This window comes from Leuciscus leuciscus, assembly GCF_965113295.1.
Source record: "Leuciscus leuciscus genome assembly, chromosome: 1".
Lineage (NCBI taxonomy): Eukaryota > Metazoa > Chordata > Actinopteri > Cypriniformes > Leuciscidae > Leuciscus > Leuciscus leuciscus.
In genome coordinates, this window is record NC_138725.1 from 63430299 (window position 1) to 63457822 (window position 27524).

General features: G+C 38.1%; 1 protein-coding gene across 7 annotated transcripts in view; it reads right to left on the reverse strand.

Annotated features, from left to right (window-relative positions):
* The window catches only part of baiap2a (BAR/IMD domain containing adaptor protein 2a), a 98807-nt gene that overhangs the window by 55031 nt on the left and 16252 nt on the right, over positions 1-27524 (reverse strand). For 6 of the 7 annotated variants that reach the window (XM_082142778.1, XM_082142777.1, XM_082142776.1 and 3 more), the window contains exons 2-3: positions 16502-16577; positions 10771-10857 (exon numbers count right to left, since the gene is read on the reverse strand). The exons of the other annotated variant lie outside the window; for it this stretch is intronic. In XM_082142778.1, the coding sequence (XP_081998904.1) occupies positions 10771-10857; positions 16502-16577 (163 nt within the window). The remainder of the gene's footprint in view (positions 1-10770; positions 10858-16501; positions 16578-27524) is intronic. 7 annotated transcript variants of the gene reach the window in all.

The window sequence follows — 27524 nt, forward strand, 5'->3', positions numbered from 1 at the left end:
TATGCGACCTCAAAGACAGCTTGGGATGTATTTCGTCTCCGGCCTACTAATTTAAATCATCTTTTGTTTCTAAATGATACTAAAATAGAAGATTTTATGTTAAATGATTTCACTATTCTTAAACGGTCTCTATGCAAATTTTATTTTTACATAAAATGGATTTCTGTTGAATATAAAGTAGGATCCAGAGTTTGTCCTCAGGTGTACAGTTGGTTGTAAGTAAACATTCGGAGATGTATAGCTGTGAAGCTTCCAGTATGAATGACCTCAAGCTATTGTGGCATGCAGTGACGTGACGCACCATCAGGCTCTTGTCTAGATATTGTGTACGGCAGAATGTAATACAAATGAGATTAAATCAGTCAGTTATAATTTATCCGGAAACTGAATATTAAAAAATATATAAAAAAAATAGGCATGAATGATAATTATTTAATTTATCACATTAAATGGAAGCCTAACATCAAAACAACATTAATATCTGAATAGAAGAGAGAGGCGAATTTCATCAAGCTTTGTTCTCATGGTAACTGTTTCACAAGCAACTTAACTAAAGCAGTGAAGGATGCTGCCTGATTTTAGACACATTTTTCCCCGTTTGCTAGACTTATTCAATAAGCAACAGTACAGTCCACGGCGAACATCAATAAACAAAACCCAATTAAAGACACATTAAACTCATTTCTAGGAATGTTCTGGGTTCAATAAGCTTTGTCAACAACAGTGTGTCAGATCAAATTATTTTAACTCATCCCTTAGTTTTGACTGTAAGACAAATAGTAGAATAATACTGTAAATAATGGAATTTAAATAGAAATTAACATTTAAATTTCCTCAACAAGGAAGCCTTAAGAGAAATCAAAAGTTACTTTGAAGGCATTTGCACTGATATAAAAAAAAAAAAAAATCTGTTTCAAATAAGTGCCTTCATTCTGGCTGCTGAAAATTCAGCGTTGCCATCACAGAAATAAATTACATAAAAAAAAAAAAAAAAAAGAAAACTAGAAATGTATCCGCTTAAAGTAGTTACACCTCAAAAAATATGATTTAAACAACTTCAACAGTTCAAATCACAAGTTCAAATAATAAGCGCTTTTTATTTGAATACTTCATGTAAAGGTGTTAAAGGGGTCATGAATTCAATTATTTTATAATGTTTCCTGAGGTGCACTTATAATGCAAGTATGATTTTTAGAATTGAAAATGGTCCAAAGCTTTAATTTAGAAATAAAAGGCCTTTATTCCTACCCTGATTTTAGCCTCTGATTTGAACGCTCTGTTTGAAGGGGCGTGTCTGCTGTGAGACTTCAGTGTAAACGCCCACTGCTGTGATTGGCTGACATCTTTGCATATGAAATAGCTAGTATTACATGTGGAACTCTCCTGAAAACGTACCACATTTTTTATATTACAGCTCTCAAGGTTAACTAATCGTTATACGTGTTTATTATAGCATTATATTTAGACCTATGGCATTATATTTGGATAGGTTGAGTGCATGAATGCAGTGATCTCGTCATTGTAACTATTTCTGCACACTAACAAATGCTTTCATCATAACTAACGGTGCAAATAAGAGATTTTTTGATTATAACAGGAGTTTTGGCGAGAGTCCAGAACTCAGTCACCGATAAACTCACACTGTTTGATTGACAGCTCCAGCGATTGTAACGGGAGCGTTCTTTGATCACTTTCTATATATAATTTTCACAGTAAAATAACAGATTATTTTTTATCCTACTAAGAGAGACAATGTGAAGTTGACTGTTTAGTCACTGGATTGATTTACTGACACATAAACAACACTAAAAGGTTTTGAGACAAATAACTGACTGTATGAATCATTACATATCAGAAATCACTGGTGATTTTGGTTAGATGCGTACACATAATCAGTACTTATCAAACGATCTGTAACAAAGCAATGGCGATGCAGTAAAAACTTTTATACTCGAATAATTGTGTTGCACTATTCCTGTCGGATCCAATTTAGAAGGCACAGTATTGTTTTTTTCATTTCTGGCTCTCTGCAAATCCAATGCAGCGACTGTGTTTTTCCACAACCTGGCACTGCACAACATTTTGTACTCTTCAAAGGCGTGCTCACGTATGTTATTTACCTATTACTTAGACATGCGTGAATACAGTGGGCGGAGCTACAGTGGTAACTTCTTCAGCAGGCAGATCTTTCACCTATATATGATGTCATAAATGGGTACATTCAAACATGAGCCGTTCTCTGGGCTTGGTTTCAATAAAAGCTGTTTTTGGACTAACAAGGTAGTTTTCAGTTCTGACACTTACAGGATATCCTTAAAATATGACAACCTCTTATGTCAAAAGCTCAAGGAAAAATTGTATTTCTCAATTCATGACCCCTTTAACAACACTAGTTAAGTCACCTTTATTTATATAGCGCTTATACAATACAGATTGATTCAAACAGGAAAATGATTCAATGATGCAACTACAAAACTACAAGTATTTTCACTCCGTTGACCAACAGAAAACTGCTTGGTTTGAAAGAGACTTCTGTGTGAGCGCAGATTCATACATCATTACACAATTGACAATGGACCACAGACTTATTTGCAGACAAAATTAATGAAATTTCATTATGATGTTGCCGAAAAATGTGACCATGCCTTTACTGTGATCCTGATTGAGGGACAAACTGAAAAGATTTTCTGTGGTAAACAACATGAATGCCGTTGACAGAGCCTAACTTGAACCCAGAACATTCCTTTAAAACGTGACGAGATACCAAAACAGTGGTGAGAAAACACGACGTAACCTTGGTAAGCGTGCCGATTGTGAGCATGCCGTGTTGTGATGTGTCGTCTACGAGCAGTCCAACCACTGTCTGCTTGTGTAAGGCAGAGAGTAGAAAATAGTGATGTAATGAAGGCAGTAAAACACTGAGAAAGAGATGTGGTGGGAGGATATGAGTGGGAGGTGGTGACAGGGGCATCATTATCCTAAACAAACCAGTGAGCGTGGGAGTGTATGCGAGAGGGGGAGGAATAGTGTGTGTGTGTGTGTGTGTGTACGCTCTCCCTCACGCCTCACTTTCAGATGAGAATGAGCGTTCTCCACTGCAAGCGCTTTGTGCATCCAAGGACGCCATATACGAAGGCACGATATTTGTCCAGGCACAACTATGAGTGCGTGACTATGTTTATGCAAGTGTGTGTGAGTGTGTATATGTAGTGAGAGAATCTGTGGCGTTTAATGCGAGAAATGCAAGAAAAACAGCAAGGAATGAAGCGAGAGAGAGCGCGTGTAGGCGGAAACCATTTACAGTCTGTCTCAACGCGAACCCCCATGGCTCTCATGAAGGAAGACAGACACACAGCACTGCAAATTGCCCACAAGAATTTAGTGTTCCACCTCACGGCGCAGGATATCTCCTAACCAAAACAGAGATGGAGCGGTCTTCCATTTCAGCCGAGAGTTAAAAAAAACCCTGTCATTATCTCCGCGGGTCGGCGGTCGCAGCGGTGTTGGAGTGTATCTGTGCTCGTAATGGCCAGTTTATCATTTCATTGAGAGCGGGGAGAAGTACCACATCATGCTCTGTCTGACTGAGCTAAACTCTGTGTTACGTGTGTGTTTGAGTTGGGCCTGTTCTCACGAGTAGGTGTGTTGACACGGGAGAGGATATAACCTTGAGCGATCCCTCTGGGAAAGACATGGCAGGAAAGCTCAAATGAGGTTTGGGTGTGGACCAAAAAAAAAGAGATAATTCCCACTCTAAATGAGCAGGATGAGCTGCGTTTGAAGCCGAAGACAATGCTGATGAACACACATCTGTGACATTTGACCAATAGAGGAACTAAATGTCACAGATTGACCTCTTGGCTAAATATAAAGAATATAAACATCAAAGGTTTGCGGTAGGGATGTCAAAAGTACTAGTACTTAGGCTGATGATAAATAAATAATAATAAAAAAAAAGTACACAAAAAGGAATAATAGCAGTGTTCCTGCAGAATCGGTAGAAAGAGTACTGTACCATCTCAGCTGGGTATCTGCCTAACATACACACCGCTGTCTAATGAGTCATTAATAAACAAACAATAAATATTAATAAGAAAAAAAAGAGAAACCGACTCACTGCTTGTGGCTGGATAACTTTGGTTAATAAACTACTATTCTCAAACAAATCAAACACATACACAAAGTTAAGCCTAAAGCAAAACAAAAGAAAAAACTAATTTAAAGTTCACTTTAATGAAGACCTGCATCTCAGTCAAACTCAGACACCATCAAAACCAGATTATTAGTTTTATATCTAACAGTTGACAAACATGCCAATTAAGTATTTTTTATATTTAATCTAATTAGGCTACTTGGAATTTTCTTCTGTTTCTCAATTATTTTCTTGAATATTTAATACTGCCTTTACTTGAATAATTACTTGACAACTTGAACAAAATGTACTTTAATATTTGAAGGCTACATTAAGGCCATTATTTTAATTACTTAACGAGATTACTTTTAAGATTTTATCAGTTAATTTAGAATTATAATTAAATTCCTTAATTTGATATTATACTTGTTTTCAATATAATAGTTTTCAACTAATAAATAGGTACAGCGGATTGTGAAATTATGCTGGCATTCATTAGTATCGACAACCCTATGTTTAAGTTTTAGAGTTAAGTGTTGTAGACTGTATATTCATTTCATTTTTACTAAATTAACTATTAAACATTTTTCTTTCTTTTTTTACTAATTGTGATTTATAAATCATTAAAAACTAGTGTTGTGTTTATTGTATGAAATTCAGATATGGTAATGGCCATTTTATTTATGACACATGCTGTAAGCGGTAGACAATTCACGACAGACTGGGCAACATATCTGACCAATTAGAGCAAGTAGACCAATCACAACAGACTGAGCAACAGATCTGACCAATCAGAGCAGAGCAGACAAATCACAACAGACTGAGCCATCTGACCAATCAGAGCAGAGTAGACCAATCAGAACAGACTGGGCCACCTGACCAATCAGAGCAGAGTAGACCAATCAGAACAGACTGAGCCATCTGACCAATCAGAGCAAAGTAGACCAATCACAACAGACTGGGTCATCTGACCATTCAGAACAGAGGTATATAATTTTTTTTTATAATCTTAAAGAGTGTCTTATAATGTTTGAATGAGATACCATGTTAATTCATTATGACTTTATTATAATAGTTATAAAATCTATTATAAAACGTATACTTTGTTTTTCAGGTTTCATTTTAATTACAGGTTAAGTTTAGGTAATTTTGTTTTGTGCTTTTTTATTTTTTCAGTTTTACAGTAATTTTAGTACGTATTAACTTATTTTTATTTCAGTCAGTTGCCAAGGCAAAATTTCAAATTTTCAGTAAAACTTTTAATCTAATGTTTAATTATATTTTATTTTATTTCAGCAGAAAAAAAAAAAACACACACAAAAAACCCCCCACCATATTTAATAGTTCAAGTTAACAATAACAACACTTAAGAACAGGGCTGCGTTCAGCCCCGGCAAAACGTTGCACAACGTTTTTTAAACAGAAACGGTGATGCGTTGAACACACTGTTCTGATGACGCAAGAGTTGCAACTATGGCAGCTGAGAAGGCCATTCTTTGTGTTCTTTGTGAAGAATTTTCTGAGCCTGATGAAGTCGGTATAAATATGTGTTTAATACTACAAAATATGCTCGATGTTACAGTTACTGCACTTGCCGCCCAGAACAAACGAGAACATCCCAATCGAGTGAAGGGATTGCTGAAACTGAAATGGAAGCACACATCTTACCTAATTCAGACTAAAACACATCTATTTAGCCTCACATACTGACTTTATTTGTAGGTCATACTGTTTTAATACCCTGTATTTTCTTTCTCATTTTTAGGAAAAGCACTTAATTACCATTGTTTATTTCTATACCAAATGACATACACTTGAAATGAAGCTAAAAATATAAACAACTACATCATGTTGATATCCTATATTTTTACAATAAAACTTACGACAAACATGTCTTCTAATATCCTCAGTTGTTGCGTATACCGAGCTGCATCGAACACATTTGTAAATTACTTTCCTTGAACCCATTGTGCAAGTTCACTTTAATACCCCGTGTTTTATATACATGTTGCTGCTGATTGGACTGCAGTTCTGACACACCCACCAAACAAGAGAAAACGTATCTCAAACCCCGTTGCACACCGGTGCACGCCGCTTCCAGGAAACATGACGTTCAACCCGGAAACCGTAGCAAAACGTTGCGCACCGTTTTGAACTTGAACATGCCCCAGGTTCTAGACCATGACATCACATCCTGTTGCCCATATTTGTTGCCCAAAGTGTTTTTCGTGCTCGACGCCTAGTGTGTCCACAGCTTAACATTGCTCCTGGATGTAGACCTTCCAGCAGAGTTCAGCTGCTACTCTAATCACACACCTGAAACGGCTAATCAAGGTCTTTGGATTCACTTGAAAATTATAGTCAGGTGTGTTAGCAGACTGAGAGCAGCTACATGCATAATGCAGGTGTTTTGGTTCTTGAGTAATGAATGCACACACACACAAGCACACACTCGTCACTTAATCAGAGCAGAATGACTCATTGTGACACTGCTGAGGAACAACGGCAAAGCCTCTTACAAACCACACCTGCCCATTATCTACAGTCCATGTAACGGCATTAGAGAATGACAATGCAAAACAGTCAACAACCTTTTTAGTTGTATAACATACAGCTTAAAAGGCTTCTCTCAACAGACTGGGCCATCTGACCAATCAGAGCAAAGTAGACCAATCACAACAGACTGAGCCATCTGACCAATCAGAGCAGAGTAGACCAGTCACAACAGACTGGGCCATCTGACCAATCAGAGCAGAATAGACCAATCACAACAGACTGGGTCATCTGACCAATCAGAGCAAAGTAGACCAATCACAACAGACTGAGCCATCTGACCAATAAGAGTAGACCACTGTCATCAAGAAAAAAAAGAAAAAAATATAATCATAATCATCATAATCATAATCTTTCAAAGTGTCATACTTTTTGAATGAGATACCATGTTAATGCACTATGATGTTACATGAACAACCGTATTTAATTATAGTATCTTTGCAGTAACTATAGTTACCAGGTCAACTATCTTGTAAGGTTTAGTATTATTCACTAGCGTAATCAAATATACAGTTCCAACTAAATGACAGAAAGTATAAATTCAAAATAGTGGGGAAAAATATTTTATTCTTAGTAATAAATATGGAATTTTGCTGAAAATATATGGTTACCAAAGTGCATTTTTGGACAGGAGTGTCTTTCGCCCATAACAGATGATTTGTTGTGTGTTGATGAAGAGTAATTCGAGAGGCCCTCATTGTGTTGTATTGTCCAGGGGGTCTGTCACTGAGGCTGATTCACTCTCAGTGAGAGCGAGAGAGTGGGATTCAAGTGCCAATGCCTTTTTGCGAGTTCAAATGAGAGATGAACTGCACAGTTGATTGCATTATATATGAAGGGGGAGTTTACTCTGCCTCAGTCCAGGAAACTCCCTGTGGAAATAACGTAGATGCTGCTTTCATGCCCTGAGGAACATGACCCAATGTGATGGATATGAGCCAATAAAATTCAAACCCTGCATCTCAAACAGCATTTATACCTTGAAAAGGACAGTTTATGCAAACATTTTTGTAATGCGGCATAATCAAAGGGATAGTTCACCCAAAATGTTTTAACTCTGTTATCATTTACTCTCATGTTGTTCCAAAACTGTATGACTTTTGTTCATCTTAGACACACAAATGAAGATATTTTCAATGAAGTCAGAGATTTATATCCCTAAAAAATGCTCAATTCATATGGATTTCTTTTACGATCTATTTGAACTTATTTAAGCAATGTTTTGGTGGAATGGACTTTCAAAAGGAGGGACAGTTTCATTTAAAGATGTCTTCATTTGTTTTTCAAAAATGAATACAAGTCTTAAGGTTTGGAATGACATGAGGGTGAGTAAATGATGACAGAATTTTTATTTTTGTGTGAACCTTTAAGTAAATATCACATACGCGTGCTGTTAAATTCTGTGAATCACAGCCTTGCTGCTGCTATTCAGACCAACAGCATGATTGCGAGTGTGTTACTGGTTACGTACAAGAAATCATTATTGAGTAACTTTACTGTACATTTCATACACCTCCACCAAAAGCAGTACCAAACAAAAGTCAAACTGGAATCACAAGCGGCATCTCCGATCAGCACAGTAGTGGTGTTTTTTCCTGAATGACTCAATGGGTTTGAACTAAATCGATTGATTGCATGATTCAATGACTCACTAATAAAGACAGCCACTTGTTTAGTTCATGAATGAATCTGTGTGTCTGAATGAATCGAATGAGCGAATTATTCAATAAGCCATGCTTTCCTACTATATAGGAGACAAAAACAGTATTTGAAAGAGTATTATGTCCAGATCACAGTATTCATAAAACAGTAGGTGAAAAGTACCCAGATGACCAACTACTTCCAGCATTCTGAAACGCACATATGATGGACACTTTACTATCCCATGATGCAGCGGGAGAGGATTTGTGAATGGCCCCGTAGTGACGCAACTGACAGTGGTAGGTTACATGACAATGAAAAAATTATGAATGTAGTATTTCTTGATTACATTCATATTATACAGAACATACTTTTTTATCTGCATAACATAAATATTAATATTTGCAAATTATGTAATTATTCAGAAGAGGAGACTATGTGATTTCGGATACAGTGTGAATTAGAGAGTTTAAACAAATCAGTTGACTGAATGATTCAATGACTCATAAATAAAAAGACACTCATTGTTAAGTTCCTGAATTAATCAGAGTGTTTGATTGAATAATTCGAGCGAATTATTCAATGACTAATTCATAAAGACACTTGCTTGGTTCCTAAATGAATCAGTGTGTTTGATTGAATCATTCACTTGAATGATTCAATGACTCATTTATAAAGACAAAGAAACTCACTCACAGAGATTTTGGAGAGTGCATTCAATGGACACTTTACTATCCCATGAGGCCACAGGCAAGCGACACAGCTGACACAGGCAGGTCTGTAACTCTTGGACAGAAGCGGGCGGTCTGACAAAAGCCCGGCCGCTCCTGACATCCTTTGACAACAGTGTATCCGTGCTTGAACTTGAAGTGAACAAAACTTTCTGCAGTTGTGGCATTCACACTGTTCCCAGTTCCCTGCCCTGAGCAACCTGGCAAGATATGTTCGTTACATCCCGACCACGAGTGCACTTTCAGAGAGAACATTCAGCCTTTGTGCTTGGATTTTGGAGGAGAGATGTAAGCTACTGAAACCATTGCCAGTCAGCGTGCGACATTCTGTTCTTGCATGGATGTTTAAAAAAAGATTTCATTTTGCAGTATAGCTAGTGAGCCAACAGTTTTCATTTATTCGTATTTTTGCCTTTTAATTTTGAGTGACAGAGGTCATATTTTATATAGCCTATTTTTCTCTGTGACATTTTTGTGTGTGTGTGTTCTCACTGTATCATGATGAGACAAAAACAACATAAAATTCTTGTATAGCCAACATTTTATATTTGTTCTGCCCTCTCTTTCTTTATGGGAAATTTAAATTTGAGATTAGTGGGATTTAGCGGGATCGGTCGGGTCGGGAAGAAAATCATTGTAAGCAGATAGCGGGCAAGAGTGGAAGAGAACCTAGCGGTAACGGGACGAATAAAACAGTCCCGCACAGAACTCTACCATCAACCATCAAAATAAGTTAATCAGTTAAGCAGACAGTCTACTAATAAGAGTTAGTCGACATGTAGTTGCAAAGTTACTTATATTAAGTAGAATGTCTAAAGTGGGCCATCAGTGTTACAGAACAAACATTTTCACATTTGTTCCTCATCAATTGTACCTACTCAATCAGTAAGTAACGTCAAACACAGCATCTCGCTCAGCTCTTGAATTGATCAGTGATAGGAACGAATGGATTGATTGAATGATTCAATGACATGCAGTCTGGTTTAGCTATGTAACATGCAGAAAGACTCCCACCTGACCGTCTGTCTGAAAAACCCAAAGTATCCAAAACAAAAGTCAACTACAGCCTAAATTCATTCAGGGCTCCTGATAGTGAGGTAGAAGGTGGTTTAGTCCATGCTCAAAAGGACTAGAAAGTTCAATAGACATTGGAGATGGTATCACGAATACAAACAAGATTATGCTGCCATACCTCTAGCTGATCCCCATCAGCAACAAGCATCTTGAGGGTCACATATACACCCACTCTCACATCCCTGGCAGAACAAAGAACCGACCAACAATTCTGACAGCCTCCCTGTAGCAGAAAGTGAAATGCTATTTCAAGAAGTTATAGCCCTCGAACTAGATTCACTTTTTAAACTGATCATAAATGATGCATCGCCAAGTTTCCCTGCAGCACGGCAGATGAATTCCCATCCAATGCTGTCAGCCCTTTGACTTCATTTTCCAAGCAAACTCCAGAACTTGAGCATGGGAAACAAGGAATAATTTACGCCAGTACATAAACCACGTCTGAAATGCGTCAGGTTTAAAAAGGTACGATATAAAAGCTTCTCGTAGGTACAAATTCTGACAGTTGGGCCTAATGAAAGCAACATCGGCACTTTGCTGAGCATGTGGTTCCATTAGTGCGTGTTTTGTGGTGTCATGTCGGATCAGGCCACACAGTTTGCCTGTTCCCTTGAGGCAAAACAAGACGCCGAGACTCACCCAGGTCTTTAGATCCTTGACTTTCACTGGCCAGCTCTCCCATTCTCACCAGAGCATCAAAATAGCCCTTCGCTGCAAATGTCACACCTGCAAAAGATGGAGGCAAAAAGAAAAATATGTCAAACATTCTCATCTCTCATTACAACAGTATATTCAGTGATCAAAGTGCCCATGACGAGGATGGGACGGCTATCAGCTGTGCAAGTTGGTGTCAGTCCAGCTGGGTAATGAGCGGAAAAAAAAGCTGTAGAAGTGGATGAGTCTGTCACACAACAGGAAACACAATCAGTTGTACAGGAAACACATTTAGAATGAGTAAAGATAGCCCTCCTGTGACTATGGAAATTTACCCCATTTTTTTACCGGACCAGCCCAGCTGTCTCCCACATACACACACACACACACACACACAGTTTCCCAATCCCATGCCTCATTACGGTTTTAAAATGTCAACTTCGGTGAAAAGAGAATAAACAGAATATCATTATTTCCACAACTCTCTCTGGATTCCCCAACACGTGCGGAAGAGAGAGCGAGAGAATATGGGCATTTGATTGTGAGTGAGAGTATGATTTTACAGCTTAGTCTAATAAGAAGTTTCATGGTGATCTAGCCTAGGCTTGGCTTATGCTGGTTTGGTGTTGGTCTAACTGGTGGGACTACATACAGCTAGGCTATTCACTTGTAAAACCTGAATGTTACTGTGATCTTTTCAGAGATTTCATAAACACTTTTGCTTCAAGCAAGTATCAGTGAAATATTAGTACAATTTAAAATAACTATTTTCTATTGTAATACATTTGAATTAAGACGGCAAAACAGAATTTGCAGCAACATTACTACAGTCTTCAGTGTCACATGATCCTTCAGAAATCATTCTAATATGATGATTTGATGCTCAAGAAACATTTCTGATTATCAATGTTGAAAACAGGTGTGCTTCTTAAAACAGTGTGGAAGTTCAGGACTCATTGATGAACAAATGTTTGAAGAACAGACATTATTTGAAATAGAAATAGAAATATATTCCAATGTCACTTTTAATTAATTTAATACATCTTTGACGAATAAAAGTATCAATTTCTTAAAAAAAAAAAAAAAAAAAAACTACTGACACCAAATTGTGGGGTCACTCACTATGTTTGTTGGACATTAAAACAAAATGGAATAAAATGGAATAGCTGTAAAGCACATAAAAAATTGAAATTGGAAATCTGCTTGATGTAAAAGGTGCTCACAATGTAGACAGCTATGGCAATCATAATGAAGTGCATATATAGTGCACTACGTGACATTCTTCATTGAGGAAGTAGGAACTGAGTGAAAGAGTGTGAGATTTGGGACAGCCAAACATCATATGCTGGTGTTTTCCGGAGGATTGGCGGGACTCATTATTGTGTAGAGCAGTGAAGAGGTAGAGGTTTGGCCCACTCATACAGGGCTCATCTCCTGCCTCATAGATGTTTCATGGAATCAGCAGCTCGGACTCGCTTCATGACTGTCACTCTTGGGCTATGACCACAGGACTGAAGAGTTACAAAGCCACTGCCACTAACTATAACTGCACAGCAAGATCTGCCAGCCAAGGTGCAGCTCTTCCCCCCCCAAAACGTCCAAGAGCAGTTCAGTAATAATGCCTCAACATCTCCCTCAGAGAGAGAGAGAGAGCGTAAAAAAAAAACTGACAGGGAGAAACTGGATACCAGTCAGCTATTCTTTATGGAATTCATTCAGAAATCAATTGGGACCTACTGAATCCATTGAGAGCCTGTGGAAAATCACCCTGAGCTTCTGGCACGGGCAGAAAGGCCACAAAAATCGGTTGAGCAAACAGTTCATCAAGCTGACCAGCTGTGGCTCTGATTAAGTAAGGCAAAGCAGACTGTTGCACTAGGTCTGTGACTACAGTATGTGGCTACTGTTCAGGACTTATTTACAGAGAAATTATGCAGAAATGTGCCTGACAGATGGGACCATCAACTCTGGGCACTCCCACTGTACCATTTCATTTTCTTCACTGTCTCTGTTCTTTTTTCTTTCTTATAGTCTTCTAGGTTGGATATTTTTTGCTGATATACAGGGTGATTCAACTGTCGAATGCAGAAAAAGTTAACATTACATAAAAAGTCAGTAATTTACTCACCCTTATGTCATTCCAAACCCGTGTTCAATTCTTGCTTCTGAAGAACATTTTGAAGAATGTTGGTAACTAAACAGTTTCAGTTCCCATTGACTTCCATTGAATTTTTGGTGTTTGGTTACCAACATTCTTCAAAATCTCTTTTAGTTTCACAGAAGAAAGAAAGTGAAACAAGTTTGGAACGACATGAGGATGAGTTAATGATGACAGTTAAAATTTTTGGGTGAATTATCCCTTTAAATATTAAATAGATACAACTTACTTGGTCAAGTTTGGTACTGCTGATTTTCACACTTTAGATTATTGTCCAATTCTCACCATTAACTGACTATTAACAATGACTTTTGCCTCAAACTACTAATTACTACTAGTTAGTAAGGCAGTTGTTAAGTTTAGGAATTGGGTAGGATTTTAAGGATGTAGAATATGGTCATGCAGAATAAGCCATTAATATGTGCTTTAGAAGTACTAATAAACAGACAATATCCTAGTAATATTTATGCTAATAAGCAAATAGTTAATAGTGAGAATTGAACCCTAAACTAAAGTGTTACCAAAACTCCATGGAAATGGTCCATTTATGAAGAAAAAAAAAAAAAAAAAAAAAAAAAAAAAACCACAGCTGAATCATTTTGGAAGTCAAATGGAAGTGTAGTTCCATTAATGGTTCCTGAACGTCAATTTAGAACAGTATTTACTCAAATTTCATGCGCCTCGGTTGAATCAATAGAGCCACAGACAATTATGTTCTAGGTTGTTTGCAGACCAAACTGAGAGAAATACTGAAATAATATATATAACAACAATTAATTCAAAGACAATAAATAGACAATTGCACAATCATAGTATGTCTTTGTCCTAAATAATTGCAAGCAACACAAACATACAGCACAACCAGTCTAGTCTAATTCATAACTAAATCAATTCTGAATGAATTCCATTAAAGCTGACAGAAAAAAGCTGATGTTTTTCCAATTATTCCCCGTCTACGCTCAATACTCTCTTTCAGGTGACTCTTAAGGTTCATTGCTTCATAAAAATGGTATTTTAAATAAAAATTATATACTTGAATAAACAATAATAAACAATTTCACAAAAATCTCGCCTTACAGCATGAAGTTCCCCTGGCCATCAGTCCACGGCGTTTCCCTAACCCTACGGCCACAGACACTGGGATACGCTCTAGCATCCTACATAGGACAAGTGGTTTGGAGGATGAAAGGATAGTTTGCCTTCTCAAAATTTGCTAATGGGTCATTAAGTGAAATTGGAATCCTTACAATTCCCATCCATACATGCAAGTCTCCCGCTTTGAAATTCTCTCTTTTACTGAGAAAGAACCTTGTCATAACACACTCCCCCACCGCACTCATTCTTCTTTCTGTGCCTGAGGCTCTAAAACAAATCAGCAAGAACAATACCAGTCAGAAATAATAAATGGGGGTAGAGAGCTTTGCTGACTTTGTGTCTGAGTGATTTCATTTCCTAAAACACGGGGTAGAGTGGTAAAGACATGGCTTGAGAGCAAAAGAGGATTACGATTTATTCTGGTCGGCTTAGTGTGGACTAGGACCTCCCACCAGAGCCCAGTTTCCCTCACTACGGGGTAGTCAATTATGGAATAAATCTCTTTTTCAACTCTGTCTCTTCCCTTTATGTCTTTTCATCCATGTATTTACGGTAAAAACCCACGCTCTTCTCTACCCAACTGCTGCATTATTTGCTCTAGAACTTCTTGCTACTAGTGGATAGTCTGAAGCATATGGACCCTTGTGTACCCCCTTTCTGAGGATAAGACTCTTTCACCCACCTCAGCCAATCTGTCTTTAATGCTCAAGAGTTTAAAGGGCAGTCTGTCTCACAGATTTTACATAAATCCCCCCAGTGAGTTGGGTGCTGGGATTTAGGGGTAGCCCAGGTTTCCATTGTGACTCTTTAAAGACCAATTCACATTTCAGGATATAGTTATAGTGTGAGTTTAGTTGCTTCACCCTGTGAGCAATAACTATATAATACCAGTACTGACACCAGTGTCTTCTTATCTATTCATGCTATACATTGCATCTCATGATGATTGAAACTGCACTCCAAAAATAGTTTTTTTGAATTATTTAATTGTGTCATGCTAACCAGCAATGGTGCATGTTAGAAAGCTGTCTGGCTTGTATGACACAGGAACTTAAATGTATTAAGTTGGCTAAGCAAAAATGTATTAAGTTGGCCAAGCAAAAAAAGAAAAGAAAAACATTTTGCTTCACCTGTTGCACCGACCTAAACTAATTGTATTAAAAAAAAGTTTTCCTTAAGTTAATTGAATTTTATTTTATTTTTTTAAGAAGCAAAAATCAAGGTTACAGTGAGAGCACTTACAATGGCAGTGACATTTTTGGAGAAAAATGAAGCTAATCATTTTATAAAAGCACTGACATTAATAATTTTGTAAAAATGTGTGTATTATTTGAGCTGTAAAACTCTTTAAATATTTGACAGTCATTTTAGGGTATATGATATTGCGTTGTCATGGCGACAAAGATAGAGAATTTTAAACATAAAAGGTGATTATGTTTAAGTGAATTTTCCATGTTAAAACCATGTTACACTTCACATTATTTACATCTTGTGGCTATAATATAGAACAGGGAGAATTTAAAAGTTTATAGATTGGCCCCATTTCTTTCCACACGCCCTGATTTTGCCAAGTTAGACGCGTTCCTGAGGCAACATATTTTGATGAGCCTGGAATAACATTCCTGTCCGAAAATGTAGTCCAAACCATATCCCTACCCTGAAACCTAACACGATCCATAACTTCTCCCTAAAATCAGAGGGAAATGATAGTGAATAACACTGATGAAGAAGCACCTAACCCTGGTTTATAAGCCTAAACTTGACATCAACTGCAAATTTGGCCGTCAAATCTGATTGGTTGATTGAAATGTTGTTCCAGGATCAACCAAGATGTTGAACCATTGCACTTGGTGAAATAATGTTCTGGATTCACTTACATTGTAATTGCCTCAATGTAACCCAGATTTCTTCTTATTAAGGAAAAGAAGGGAGAGGCCGAATTTTTTTTCCCCAAAGCCGGTGCCGTCGATTGAGCTTCCGCTAAACCTGGGATTTTCCTTCACGATGTATTCCTGCACATCACCATAAATGTTTTACAGCCACTGTACACCCGAGGCTGCCGGAGCAAGATTACATTTGCCAATGTGAATGCAGACGTCAATGGGCAATTGTCTGGATTTCATCAGTCACCTACTGCACAAAGCCTTCAAAGTCGTCTGATTGTTCCTCTGTCTAATGGCTAAATATCAAATCATCAGTGAGGCAGGACACATTATCTCCTCTCTGAATGCCCTTCATCAGCTGAGTGTTTGTGTTTGGCCCATCTGAGCTCAGGAGGTGTCTCGGGCTGTGTGAGAGTTGATAAGGCTGTGTGGCCATCTGAATGACAGGATGACAAACATTGTCATCATCTTCAAATGAAGTGGCATTAAAGGCGGATGGGAAGGCGTGGAGGGTTTGGACAGCTGACTGAACATGGATGAAACGGGGGACGTTTGGAGATGTGATGTGGGCGTTACTTACTGGAGAGAGCCTTCTCGTAGTTCTTCCCCATGGCGATGAAATTCCGCAAACAGGGATTGTACTGTTCCATGATGCCCTGCAAGAGATGGAAAGCTGTGTTAAAGGGGTGTTAAACTTTAGTTAGTGTGTAATGTTAAACAACATCTGCGAAGTTACAACCTCAAAGTTCAAAGCAAAGGAAGATATTTGCTTTTAAAGAAATCGTTTTTTAAGGACTACAACAAACGGCTGGTAGGGACTACACGACATTCCTCCCGGGTTAGTGACATCACAAAGCCTAAAATTTACATAAACCCCGCCCCAGGAACACGCGAGCAGTGAAGAGGAAGAGTTGTTGCAGTAGAGCACATTTGTGAGTCTGCTCAAGCTGTGGCATCCATCTTTTCACATGCAATACAGTACTTAACACAAATGCAATAGCATGTCACTCTTTAGGCATCTTACAACAGTTCTATAGATTATCATGGCAGAATATGCTTATTGAAGATAGTTAACTCCACATCAGCAACATAAATTAATCAACTAACCATTCAGAAACGGCCTGTTGCACTCAACATGTTGTCACTTCTTCTTGAGTCTCTCCAACATGGTCCGACTCCAGTTTAAACATAAAAGGCAGAACAGTTTCTGACATTTCAGTGCTTGTCTGTGTAATCCGAGCTGCTAACACACACACAAGCTCTTGAAGCTCCACTGTCTGTGCGGGGAGCAGCAGCTCATTTGCATTTAAAGGGACACGCACATGAAACGACGTGTTTTTACTGACCCTCAGACCCCCAATTTTAACATGCTGTAAAAAATGATCTGTGGGGTATTTTGAGCTAAAACTTCACATATACACCATGGGGACAACAGAGACTTATGGTACATATTGTAAAAAGGGGCCTTATACCACCCCTTTAAAGAGCAGAATTACAACACGCCAAGTATGCAAGTGCACTAAGGATGCATCAACATTACAAAGCTGATAAACCGATGTCACCTTATAGCAAAAAAGCCAATATTAAACATTTGATACGAGTCAAAGCAGCACCAGGAAATTCCTCCATTACACACAAATTAAGATCTCCTGCAAGGAGACAGCATTTTCGAAGCCTGTACCTAACTGTAATGGGCACGTAGCTTCTATGATGAGAAAAGGTATGTCTGAGCATTCTGTCCTTTTAAGGGTCACATCTCGTTTAGATGTCTTTGGTCAATTTTTTGTAAATATAATTTTTAGGCCGATTCAGCATGTTGAATCGGAGTCGGGCTGTCGCTGAGAGGGAGGACTCTGATTGGCTGTTTATCTTAGCGAACGAGTCATCCCACGAGAATAACAGTGGCGAAAGCGAGCAAAGAAGCGAAGATGGAACAGACAAAAGGCTGTTCTAATCATACGTCATCTTACCTGAGCGTTCGAATGCATGCATTTTTTCATTATAACATGAGCCAACTGGAACGAAGAAAGTGATCAGCGTGATTGATATTCAAAATGCGCAAGCGCTTTGTTGAAGGCTAGTGCTAGTTGACAGTTGCCTTTAGTCCTTTTGGTGTGTTCGACCGTGTTTTTTGGCCGAGACGCAGCAAAGTCAGCTTTTGTCACGGCTTTCTTTGACGTCGACTTGGTGTGTCCCAGGCTTCAGCTTGTTTGTTGAATGCTTGGCTCATTTGATTATGCTGTCAGTTACCTATACTGTAAGTGTGTAGCATTGTCTAACTCCATTCAGCCCCCCTGCTGAAAAGACTGGATTAGACATGAATTTCCATGCTGGTTTAGGCTGATTAGTACCTTCTAGTTTAGCTGGCTGACCAAGGAACTCCAGCAAAAAAAACACCATCTAAACACAGCATATGATGGTGCCCCATCTTTTCAGCTGGGACTGTGCATCTGTACACACACAAACATACCAAGGACGCTTCCTTATGCAAAACTGTCCACAGCATCATCCCTCATTCACACCACCCATCATTCCATGTTGTGTTAAACAGAGTGTGATTATTCTTGTGGGAGGGAAGCAGACACTCATTCGGGGGTGAGCAAAGAGCTTTGACATTTTGTTCAGGGCTTTGAGGCTATTAAAGAGGATGCGAGAAAGTAAAATAGATGGAAAGGAAGCATATGCTAGGAGTTAATGAACATATTTTGATTTGAAGTGCCAGTGTGCGAGTTAGGCTTGTTAAATTGCCAGTAAGTTTATACAGTGCGTTTTAAGGAAGAGCTGGGATGTATAGTGTTTCTGAGAGGGCAGGGCACATATGCAGTCAGGGCAAATTGTCTCGAAGCTCCGGTCCTAGTGCAACCAAAATAAACACTTTACCGCCTCATCATGCTGTAATCCTTCAGTGAGGCTCACTCGAGTGGGCATCTGTCATAGCACCCTGAGTACCATCCACTTCCCCTTCAGGGCTTCCTCCAATTAGAGCAGCCACAGTCTGCCAGGGCCTTAGGGTTAACAAAGTCCTGAAGCTGACAGCACAACAACACCGAACCCTGCTTTCTTCCTCTAAAATTCACTACGAATAACTATATCCAATACAGCAGCCTGTAACACCTCACAGGAACCTTATGCCCATTCCTACTAAAAAACTGTTCAAATCTAGCCAGTATTTCACAGTTGACATCACTATTGGTCAGTGCTTGACCCTCAATCTCAATCCCTTTCCTGGCACATTACCACGACATAAAATTACATATATGCCCTTAACATGCAGAGTACAAGTTTGCTTGTAGCATTAGCATCTAGCTAATGTGACCATGACCATAAAAACCATTACTAATTAACATTTAAGGTTCATGCATTTAAAAATGGCTGTGGCAGCTTTGACCATGCATTCCTCACCATTGTCTTCAACTGAAAAAAAAAAAAAAAAGTCAACAGAGCAGCCACAAACTCCGTCTCATCTATAATGCAATGGTTTGTGGGAAATATGAGCCCCAAAAGAGTCACTGGCTGCATTCAAAAATCACATTCTCTCTGAGTACGTTTTTGAATACTTCGCGACTGTTCAGAAAGTGTGTAATAGGATGAATGTGTGTAGTATGATTGTAATCCAGATGTACAACATTGGTCATTGCTGTCATTGTCATGTGACATATAGCGTAGTTGTGTCAATTCACTGCCATTCATAAATCCTCTCCCGTGGCCGTAGGATAAGCAAAGTGTCCATTGGATGCAAACTTCAGAATCTTTGGCAGTAGTAGTCGGTCATCCGGGTACTTTTTCGCCTACTGTTTTCAAATACTATGAATGTCACACAAAAGTCTCTTTCAAGGAAAATTGCAACGCCTCCAGGCAGCTATGACAGGGATGCAAGTTTCCTATCTATTTGAATGAGGAAATGCCAAAATTCAAAAACTGCTTGCCAAATTCACATTTTAAAAAACATATTACAAAACAGCGACAAATCTCATAAAACAAACTTCTTACACTCAAACAGCAGTAACACAATGTATATTTCAGGTTGGTCCAGCAATGTACATGTGAGCACAAGTCTAACATAAGCATCTAACAGTAGCTGCAGTGATGCGATGGCTTTAACAACGGCTGATCGGCTCTTATTTAGAGGACGGGACTTATTCTGCCATATTGTGCGTACTGCAAACTCTGACACAGGTTGCGCCTTAGGTGATCCAAGTTAAATTCTTGGCTCGTGGTCCTGTCTACCATCTTGATCCCATCCCCCCCTCTCTACCACTTCACTTCCTGACTAATCTAACTACCTTCCTACTCTCCTAATTAAATTAAGGGGAAAGGCCAAAACAAATCTTTAAATACAACTTCCTGTTTACAAATTTACAACTCAATAAGGTAGACGACATTAAGTAGCTAAGCATTAGGTGATTTATTAGGAACCCAGTGGCACCCAACCAAGTGGTCACAAAATAAGTAGTAGCTAATTGGCCAAATATAAAAAAGACCTCCAAATCCACTGGTCCAGTATCAAGCATCTTTGACAGTTTTAGTCAGGGCAGATGCTGTTCAATCAGTCAACACACATCACATAGAGAAGCCAAATACAGGCAGGAGCATGTCAACAGATGGAGAAATACCAGGTCAAAACGCTCTCAGATGCCTGGAATGGAAGACATATTTGGACAGACTCTATAACAAGATGATTTAGGTCAGGTATTAATAGGCACCAAACTACTCAAAGACTACTCTGACAAATGTTTCAGTCAATATTTCATTGAACCTTCAAAAATATCAATGTGTCCTACAATAAATGAAGTCTGGGAGCAAAATGAGCTCTGAATCTTCGATTGAGCGACAATAGGACCTGTTCCCCAGGCTTCAGTGGCTTGACGTCACGGGTCACCTTCCTGCTCCTGCCACACTTTCTGGGCAGCTCTGAAAGTGGGTCTGCACCTGACGGAGAGTAAGATGGAGAGTAGGCGGCAGTGCCTCAGCAAAATCAGTCACCCCAGGAGCTCCATTAGATGGAAAGAAAGAAAGAGTGAAAGAAAAATACATATTCATTGATTTAAAAAAAATTGCAAGAGTTTTTTGGGGGGGCTTCTTGCGTCTTAATGCCAGTTAGCAAGTTTTGGCACAACAGCGAGACAAGGTATGAAATGTTCTGGAAGAAGATGATAAGTGGAGAGTACACAGTGACACTGAGGAGTACAGTTCTCTTCTCTAAAGGATGAAAGACCTCTCTCCATTTCAAGGGATTTTTTTCATCTTTACCTACCCTCTGACTCTTTCCTGTACCTTCCCTATTCGCTTGGTGCCTACTTTATAACGCCCTGCCAGCATTCCTCATTAAAAAGACACGTCTACATCCTCATAACATGTGAGGGCAAGAAAAATAAAAAGAGAGCGATAAGGTACAATGAAGAGAGGTAGAGAAGAGAAGAGCCTGGCGCTAAATATGGGTGGTTTACATAACGAATAGGTGAGACCAAGTCTGCGCTCATATGGCACTCCTGCAATCAAGAGCAAAATTGGGCGATGCTGACGTTGGAATGACAGAACAGTATAGCCTAGATGGCATTTTAAGACACCACGTACATGCTCCTGATTCCAAGGCTTTCCCTAAACATAGGCAGAAATCTTCGACTGGACTCAAAGATACCTATTTTTGGCCAAAATATGAAGCACTGTATGTACATTTTGCAGAGAAGCTAATCCAAGAATGTACTGTAGCTTCATTTACATGCACCCAAATAATCAGTTTATAATCGAATTAATGGCTCAATTGGACAGAAAAAACAGAAAACATCTAAATCGATCTTAATGAATCTTCAATTCATATGCATGTGTTTATTTACATCTCACCTCTTATGAACTGGTCAGTGGAGGAGACAAATATTCGGACAAATATGCCAGCTTTTTTATTAAATATATAATCAAGGCAAACACGACAATCACACTCGCAGTAACTCTGGTGACATTGCGGACAGTGACTTTCTCCGGTTCTGAACATAGCGACTGCTCGTGTAATGCAGATGTAAACGAATATGTGAATCAGAATGCAACATTTAGGGATCATGTAAACAGAACTTTCAGAATCTGAAATCAGATTGGATTAATTCTGATTGAGGAAATTATAGTGCATGTGTTGAGCTCAGTGAAAAAATATCCAAGTTTAATTATAACAAGTCATTATAACTGAAAAGTTCAATTTAAAAAAAAAATACATACATATATATATATATATATATATATATATATATATATATATATATATATATATATATATATATATATATATATATATATATGTCTGATTTAAATGGATCTGTTTTACAAACTTTGTGTGTGTAATGTATGTTTATGTGTATTGGAGTACATGAGCTTAGCAACATGCTAACGTTAAATTCTATTCGAATTAGTAGTGTTCTCTTTATGTGATTTTAGTACCGCATTGCGCTTCAGCAACTTATAAGGTGCCTTTTCAGTTAAAATGCTGCCTATGAAGACATCTGTCTATGTAAGCAGTAGACAGCAAGACAGCTCACTAGGAATAAAGCTGTAGTCAGCACTCCAGTACCTACCAAAATGAGGCCGTTTAACTGTCACAAAAACACCACTCAGCACTGAAAAAAATAAGGTTTTTAGTGTCACTTCAGCTAGGTGTAATTAGCTTTGGGTAATGCTAACACCTTGAACTTGTGAATCACAAGTGAGGTCAGAAGGACTGGGCGGGGCTTAGGTGGTTTCTTTTCTAAATGCTGTCAGTGTTGCTAATTTTATCATCCCAGTCCTCGTGTGCTACATCTGCCAGCCTAATTGCAAGAGCTAATTGGAATATGAGGCCAGCATACACTTTGTCTGAGAGCTTGGTTATTCCTGACTCTCTGTAAGGGGGACGCATGTGCAACACCTTCACTTTAGTGACAAGGCAAGAAAGTGACTGTAAAAACTGTGACGGAGAATACCACATAAATCTGGCCAGATAAAACAGCAAAAGTAGGCAATCGAAGTCGAATTTTGAGCTTTACTTTGTGTAGGCTATTAAGATGTTTATGGGTTCAATGAAGCACGTAAACATACTGAGATATTTCACCACAATGCTAACAATGCAACCACTTCTTTGAAAAATTAGGGCCGCACATTAAATAAATCATCATTATTACAGTATTTAGCTGCAACACAAGCTCACTGGAAACAAGTGCCTCTTCCTACGAGTTTGCAAAACTCCAAAAATGTACCTATTCATACAATTCACCAAAGTTTTGAGGCCATTCGAAATAAACTCTAGAGATGGTAACACACCAACCATTTCTATTCCTTTTTACACAAATCATGATTAGAAGGGCAGATTATTGACTAATAAAGACGGACAATATACAATTATCAGCATTATAAAGCGCTGCCAGATTTACATTCATTTGTTTCAGGGAATATTAAACATACTTTTAGCATCACTTACTGGATATTTCACATCGAAAGTGTCCCGAAATGTGCAAGAAGCAAAGCAACATCATTTAGCAGAAATGTCATCACAGGCACGTTTTTCCTGTGAACCTGGGTTGTTCAATTTAAGTTTAGGTTGAGTCAAAATATCTACTGTACTTGGCTGTTTGAGCCTCAAATTTTGATTGTACAAACTTTGTGTGCAATAGCAATAAAGCTTTCCAGAAAGTGTCACTGATTTATAAATAAACTTTATTTGGCTGTAGATGATCAAAAACATTGATAAAACATAAATTACTGTGAAGTACCATCATTTTGTTGAATTAATGAAAAAAAAAGCTTCTTTTTATTGTCAATGAGTAAAAAAATAAAATAAAATAAAGATATAAAAGGTGCCCCCAGTACGTCCATTTATTTCCGAACAAAACCACATCATGTAGTACTTCCAGGTTAAAACCTACAACCTTTTGATTTCCGACCGAGGCAACCATTGCCAATGCCACCCAGCATTTATGGTGCACTGGGGAACCCAATGTTAACTTTAATAACGGACATTAACACTGACAAGCCAGAAATAAAGGAAATAAAGTGTTAGCAATAAAGGCAAAGGGAAAATGTTACTTAAACACACTCCAAGAAGCATTTAGGTGGAAACAAGGCTTGGAGGAGAGATAAGACATCATTGCAGATGTGAATTATTTTCTTCTTGGGGCCCTGATCACACTGTCTGGGTGTATTTTACGGTTATGACCAGCTGATCATACATTATCCCTCACATAAATCTAATTCTTTTGAAGCAAAACAAGTTATTGCTATCAAAAAGTTATTAAAAACAGATTGAAGATGAATTTAGGTTCACTAAAGGGTCTGATCACAAAGGAATAATAATTGCCTTCCATCTGTAATATTAGAAAATTGTACATAAAAAATAAATAAAAATGCACTTCATTAAGGACATTTTTCCAACATAAAATATAGAGTCAGAAAGTTTCCCTTTGAATGCGTTTCTGCTTCTTTTTTTTTGCTTAATAAATGATTGACACTACAAATGTTCAGAACCCAACAACAGCTGGCCTTGCGCTTGACAACATGCTGGCAGTGCTAATCTAATGCGGCAGAGGTCTGTGCATGGGCTCTCGGCAGACGGAGCACATGGTGTGTGCAATCAGAGAGGAATGTGCGGAGTACAGCGACTGTATCAGTAAAATGACTAGCGTACTGTTCCAACCCCCCCCCCCATCAGACCCCTGTCTTAATCACATCAAGGGGCTGAAAAAAGCAGGATCATCCTCACCCTCTCTCTCTCTCTATCTGTGTTTTGGCTGTATGCAGGCTTACTTTCAATATGCAATACAAATCTAGTCTCAGTTTCGATCCCTAATTCAGGATCAACGACATGTACTCCTAAAAACAAGCCTGCCAATGTGGGTGTTAATTCACATTGTGTTTACAACCAAGTTTTGACACTGCACATCAAGCGGTGACCAAACAAAAGATTAAAATTGTTTACAGTACAAAAATTACTTAAAACAAGCATTTGTTCATATTACCATGAACTGCACAGCCCCAATATACTAGATGATTAAAACCTCCACAAAATCACTTGCAAATGCAGTCTTCTTAAATATTTACCATTAAAACCCAAGATCATTGGAAAACTGAGGCCACAATTCCGTTTCATGACACTTTCAAAGTGAAATGTCCAACGAGTGGCACTAAAAGTACGTTTAGTCTCATCTAAAAGAGATGAACACGTATCTGGTAACGATTTATTACATTGGTTGCATCGGCACTGTTTGAAAATGAAATGTCTGGTGAACGGCGTTAAAAGTTTAAACCCAATCCTAAACCTAACATGAGATGAACACTTTTGCTGAAGCAACCATGCCATTTTAGCTTGCTTCTACAAGTCTTTTTTATCGTTACACGTGTTCTACGGGACTCGTACCAGAGTGAAGAAAATAAAAATATTTGGAGCTGGTTATGTGGTTAAAAACATTAGAATGTATTAGTTTACAATTCAAGCACTGTGGTAAAAGTGTTTTGTGATCATCACATAGTATTGTGCAAGAAGTTGAATACAGATAGAGGCATGTTTTTCCAATAAGCCTATGCTGTCCAATTGATACAAGTAGTTTGGGAGGGATATTTCGAAGATTTTATAAATCCATAAACAACAGCAAGAAGTGTTAATTACTAGTTCCTTGTGCTAAAATAGTGTCCCAGAACAGACCTGTGACCCATGTTCGGGTCACGACCCACCAACTGAGAACTTTGATCATGCAAACACATTTATCTGTAAGTTACCATTTAAAAAGAATCCATGGAGAGTTAAAAATTATACATCAGCCCATTTAATGAGTAAAGAAGAGACCAAACGAGAGTGCATGCAAAGCACTAATATCTCATCACTGGTTAAAGAACAACCACAGAAAATCCATGCAAACTTCTGCAAACTTGCTGTCTTGTGCTCAAACAAGGCTTGAACTTTATGGAACACACTGTCATGCTAAAACCATTGAGTGGTTGAAGGGTCCTTAACGATCCTCTCATTATGTGTAGGAATTCCCAGAATGCATGCACTTCACTGGCCTGACCGCCGCACCACAGAGCTTCTGGAGTAAGTCTTGTTGTTCAGACGCACATGAAATGACAAGAAACCTTCATGCTGCATTATATTCAATGCACAACAAACGTCCTTGACTCTCTGAGCAAATGGAAATAAACAGGAAAGTCTGGCTGTATCAAACCATGACTGCCTTTTGCCATGGGTAAGAGCTGTGAGGCACGATGCAAAGCATGTGATTAAAAAATAAAATAAAAAACTAGTTGATCAGGTGTTTTCAATCTCATCTGAAATGAGCAGTAACATGCAATAACGTAATCAGATTACTTTTTGATGTTACAAGTAAAGTAAAGCCTTACAGGTTACATACATTACATTATCAGATTACTTTTTTGATGTTACGAATAAAGCAATGCATCACAAGTAACATGCATTACATTATAAGATTACTTTTTTGATGTTACGAATAAAGCAATGCATCACAAGTAACATGCATTAGCCTACATTACAAGATTACTTTTTTGATGTTACGAATAAAGCAATGCATTACAAGTAACATGCATTACGTAATCAGATTACTTTTTTGATGTTACGAATAAAGCAATGCATCACAAGTAACATGCATTACATTATAAGATTACTTTTTTGATGTTACGAGTAAAGCAATGCATCACAAGTAACATGCATTAGCCTACATTACAAGATTACTTTTTTGATGTTACGAATAAAGCAATGCATTACAAGTAACATGCATTACGTAATCAGATAACTTTTTTGATGTTACGAGTAAAGCAATGCATCACAAGTAACATGCATTACATTATAAGATTACATTTTTGATGTTACAAATCAAGCAATGCATTACAAGTAACATGCATTACGTAATCAGATTACTTTTTTGATGTTACGAGTAAAGCAATGCATCACAAGTAACATGCATTACATTATAAGATTACATTTTTGATGTTACAAATCAAGCAATGCATTACAAGTAACATGCATTACGTAATCAGATTACTTTTTTGATGTAACGAGTAATGCATTACAAATTCAGATTACTTTTTAACGTAACTGCAAATTACATTTTAATAACACAAATACATAGTTTTTACAGCCAAAACAAATACAGCAGATTAAGTATTTAAGAACAACAGTCACAGTAATAGTGTGAATTGTAGCTGAAATATAGCTAGTGATGTATGATGTCCATTTTAATGGACAGATGATTAATCAGAATTTCCTCCCAATTTAAAATCAATAATTGGAAAATTGGAAAAATTATACGACGCCTAGCCTAGATGGTACAACACTGTAAGAGTCTCCTAGGATAGAAGGAATGGATGGATATTCCGGAACAACTTGGCATTTTTCAATGCCTGTCGGCCATCTTGGTTTGGGGAAAAAAATTCCAATTACAATGGCTTGCCACTTGGTGGCAGTATATAGGATGATCCACTAGTGTCCACTGTAGTAGTTGGGTAATAAACTAGTGTGAAATGTGTTTTCAGGGAGTTAATTTTCTAAACGTTCAAAGTCCTAAAAGTGTCCCTAAATGAAGAAACACCCAAAAGAAACCAAAGTTTCAAAACTGGAAGAGGTTTAAGATTGTAGAGCA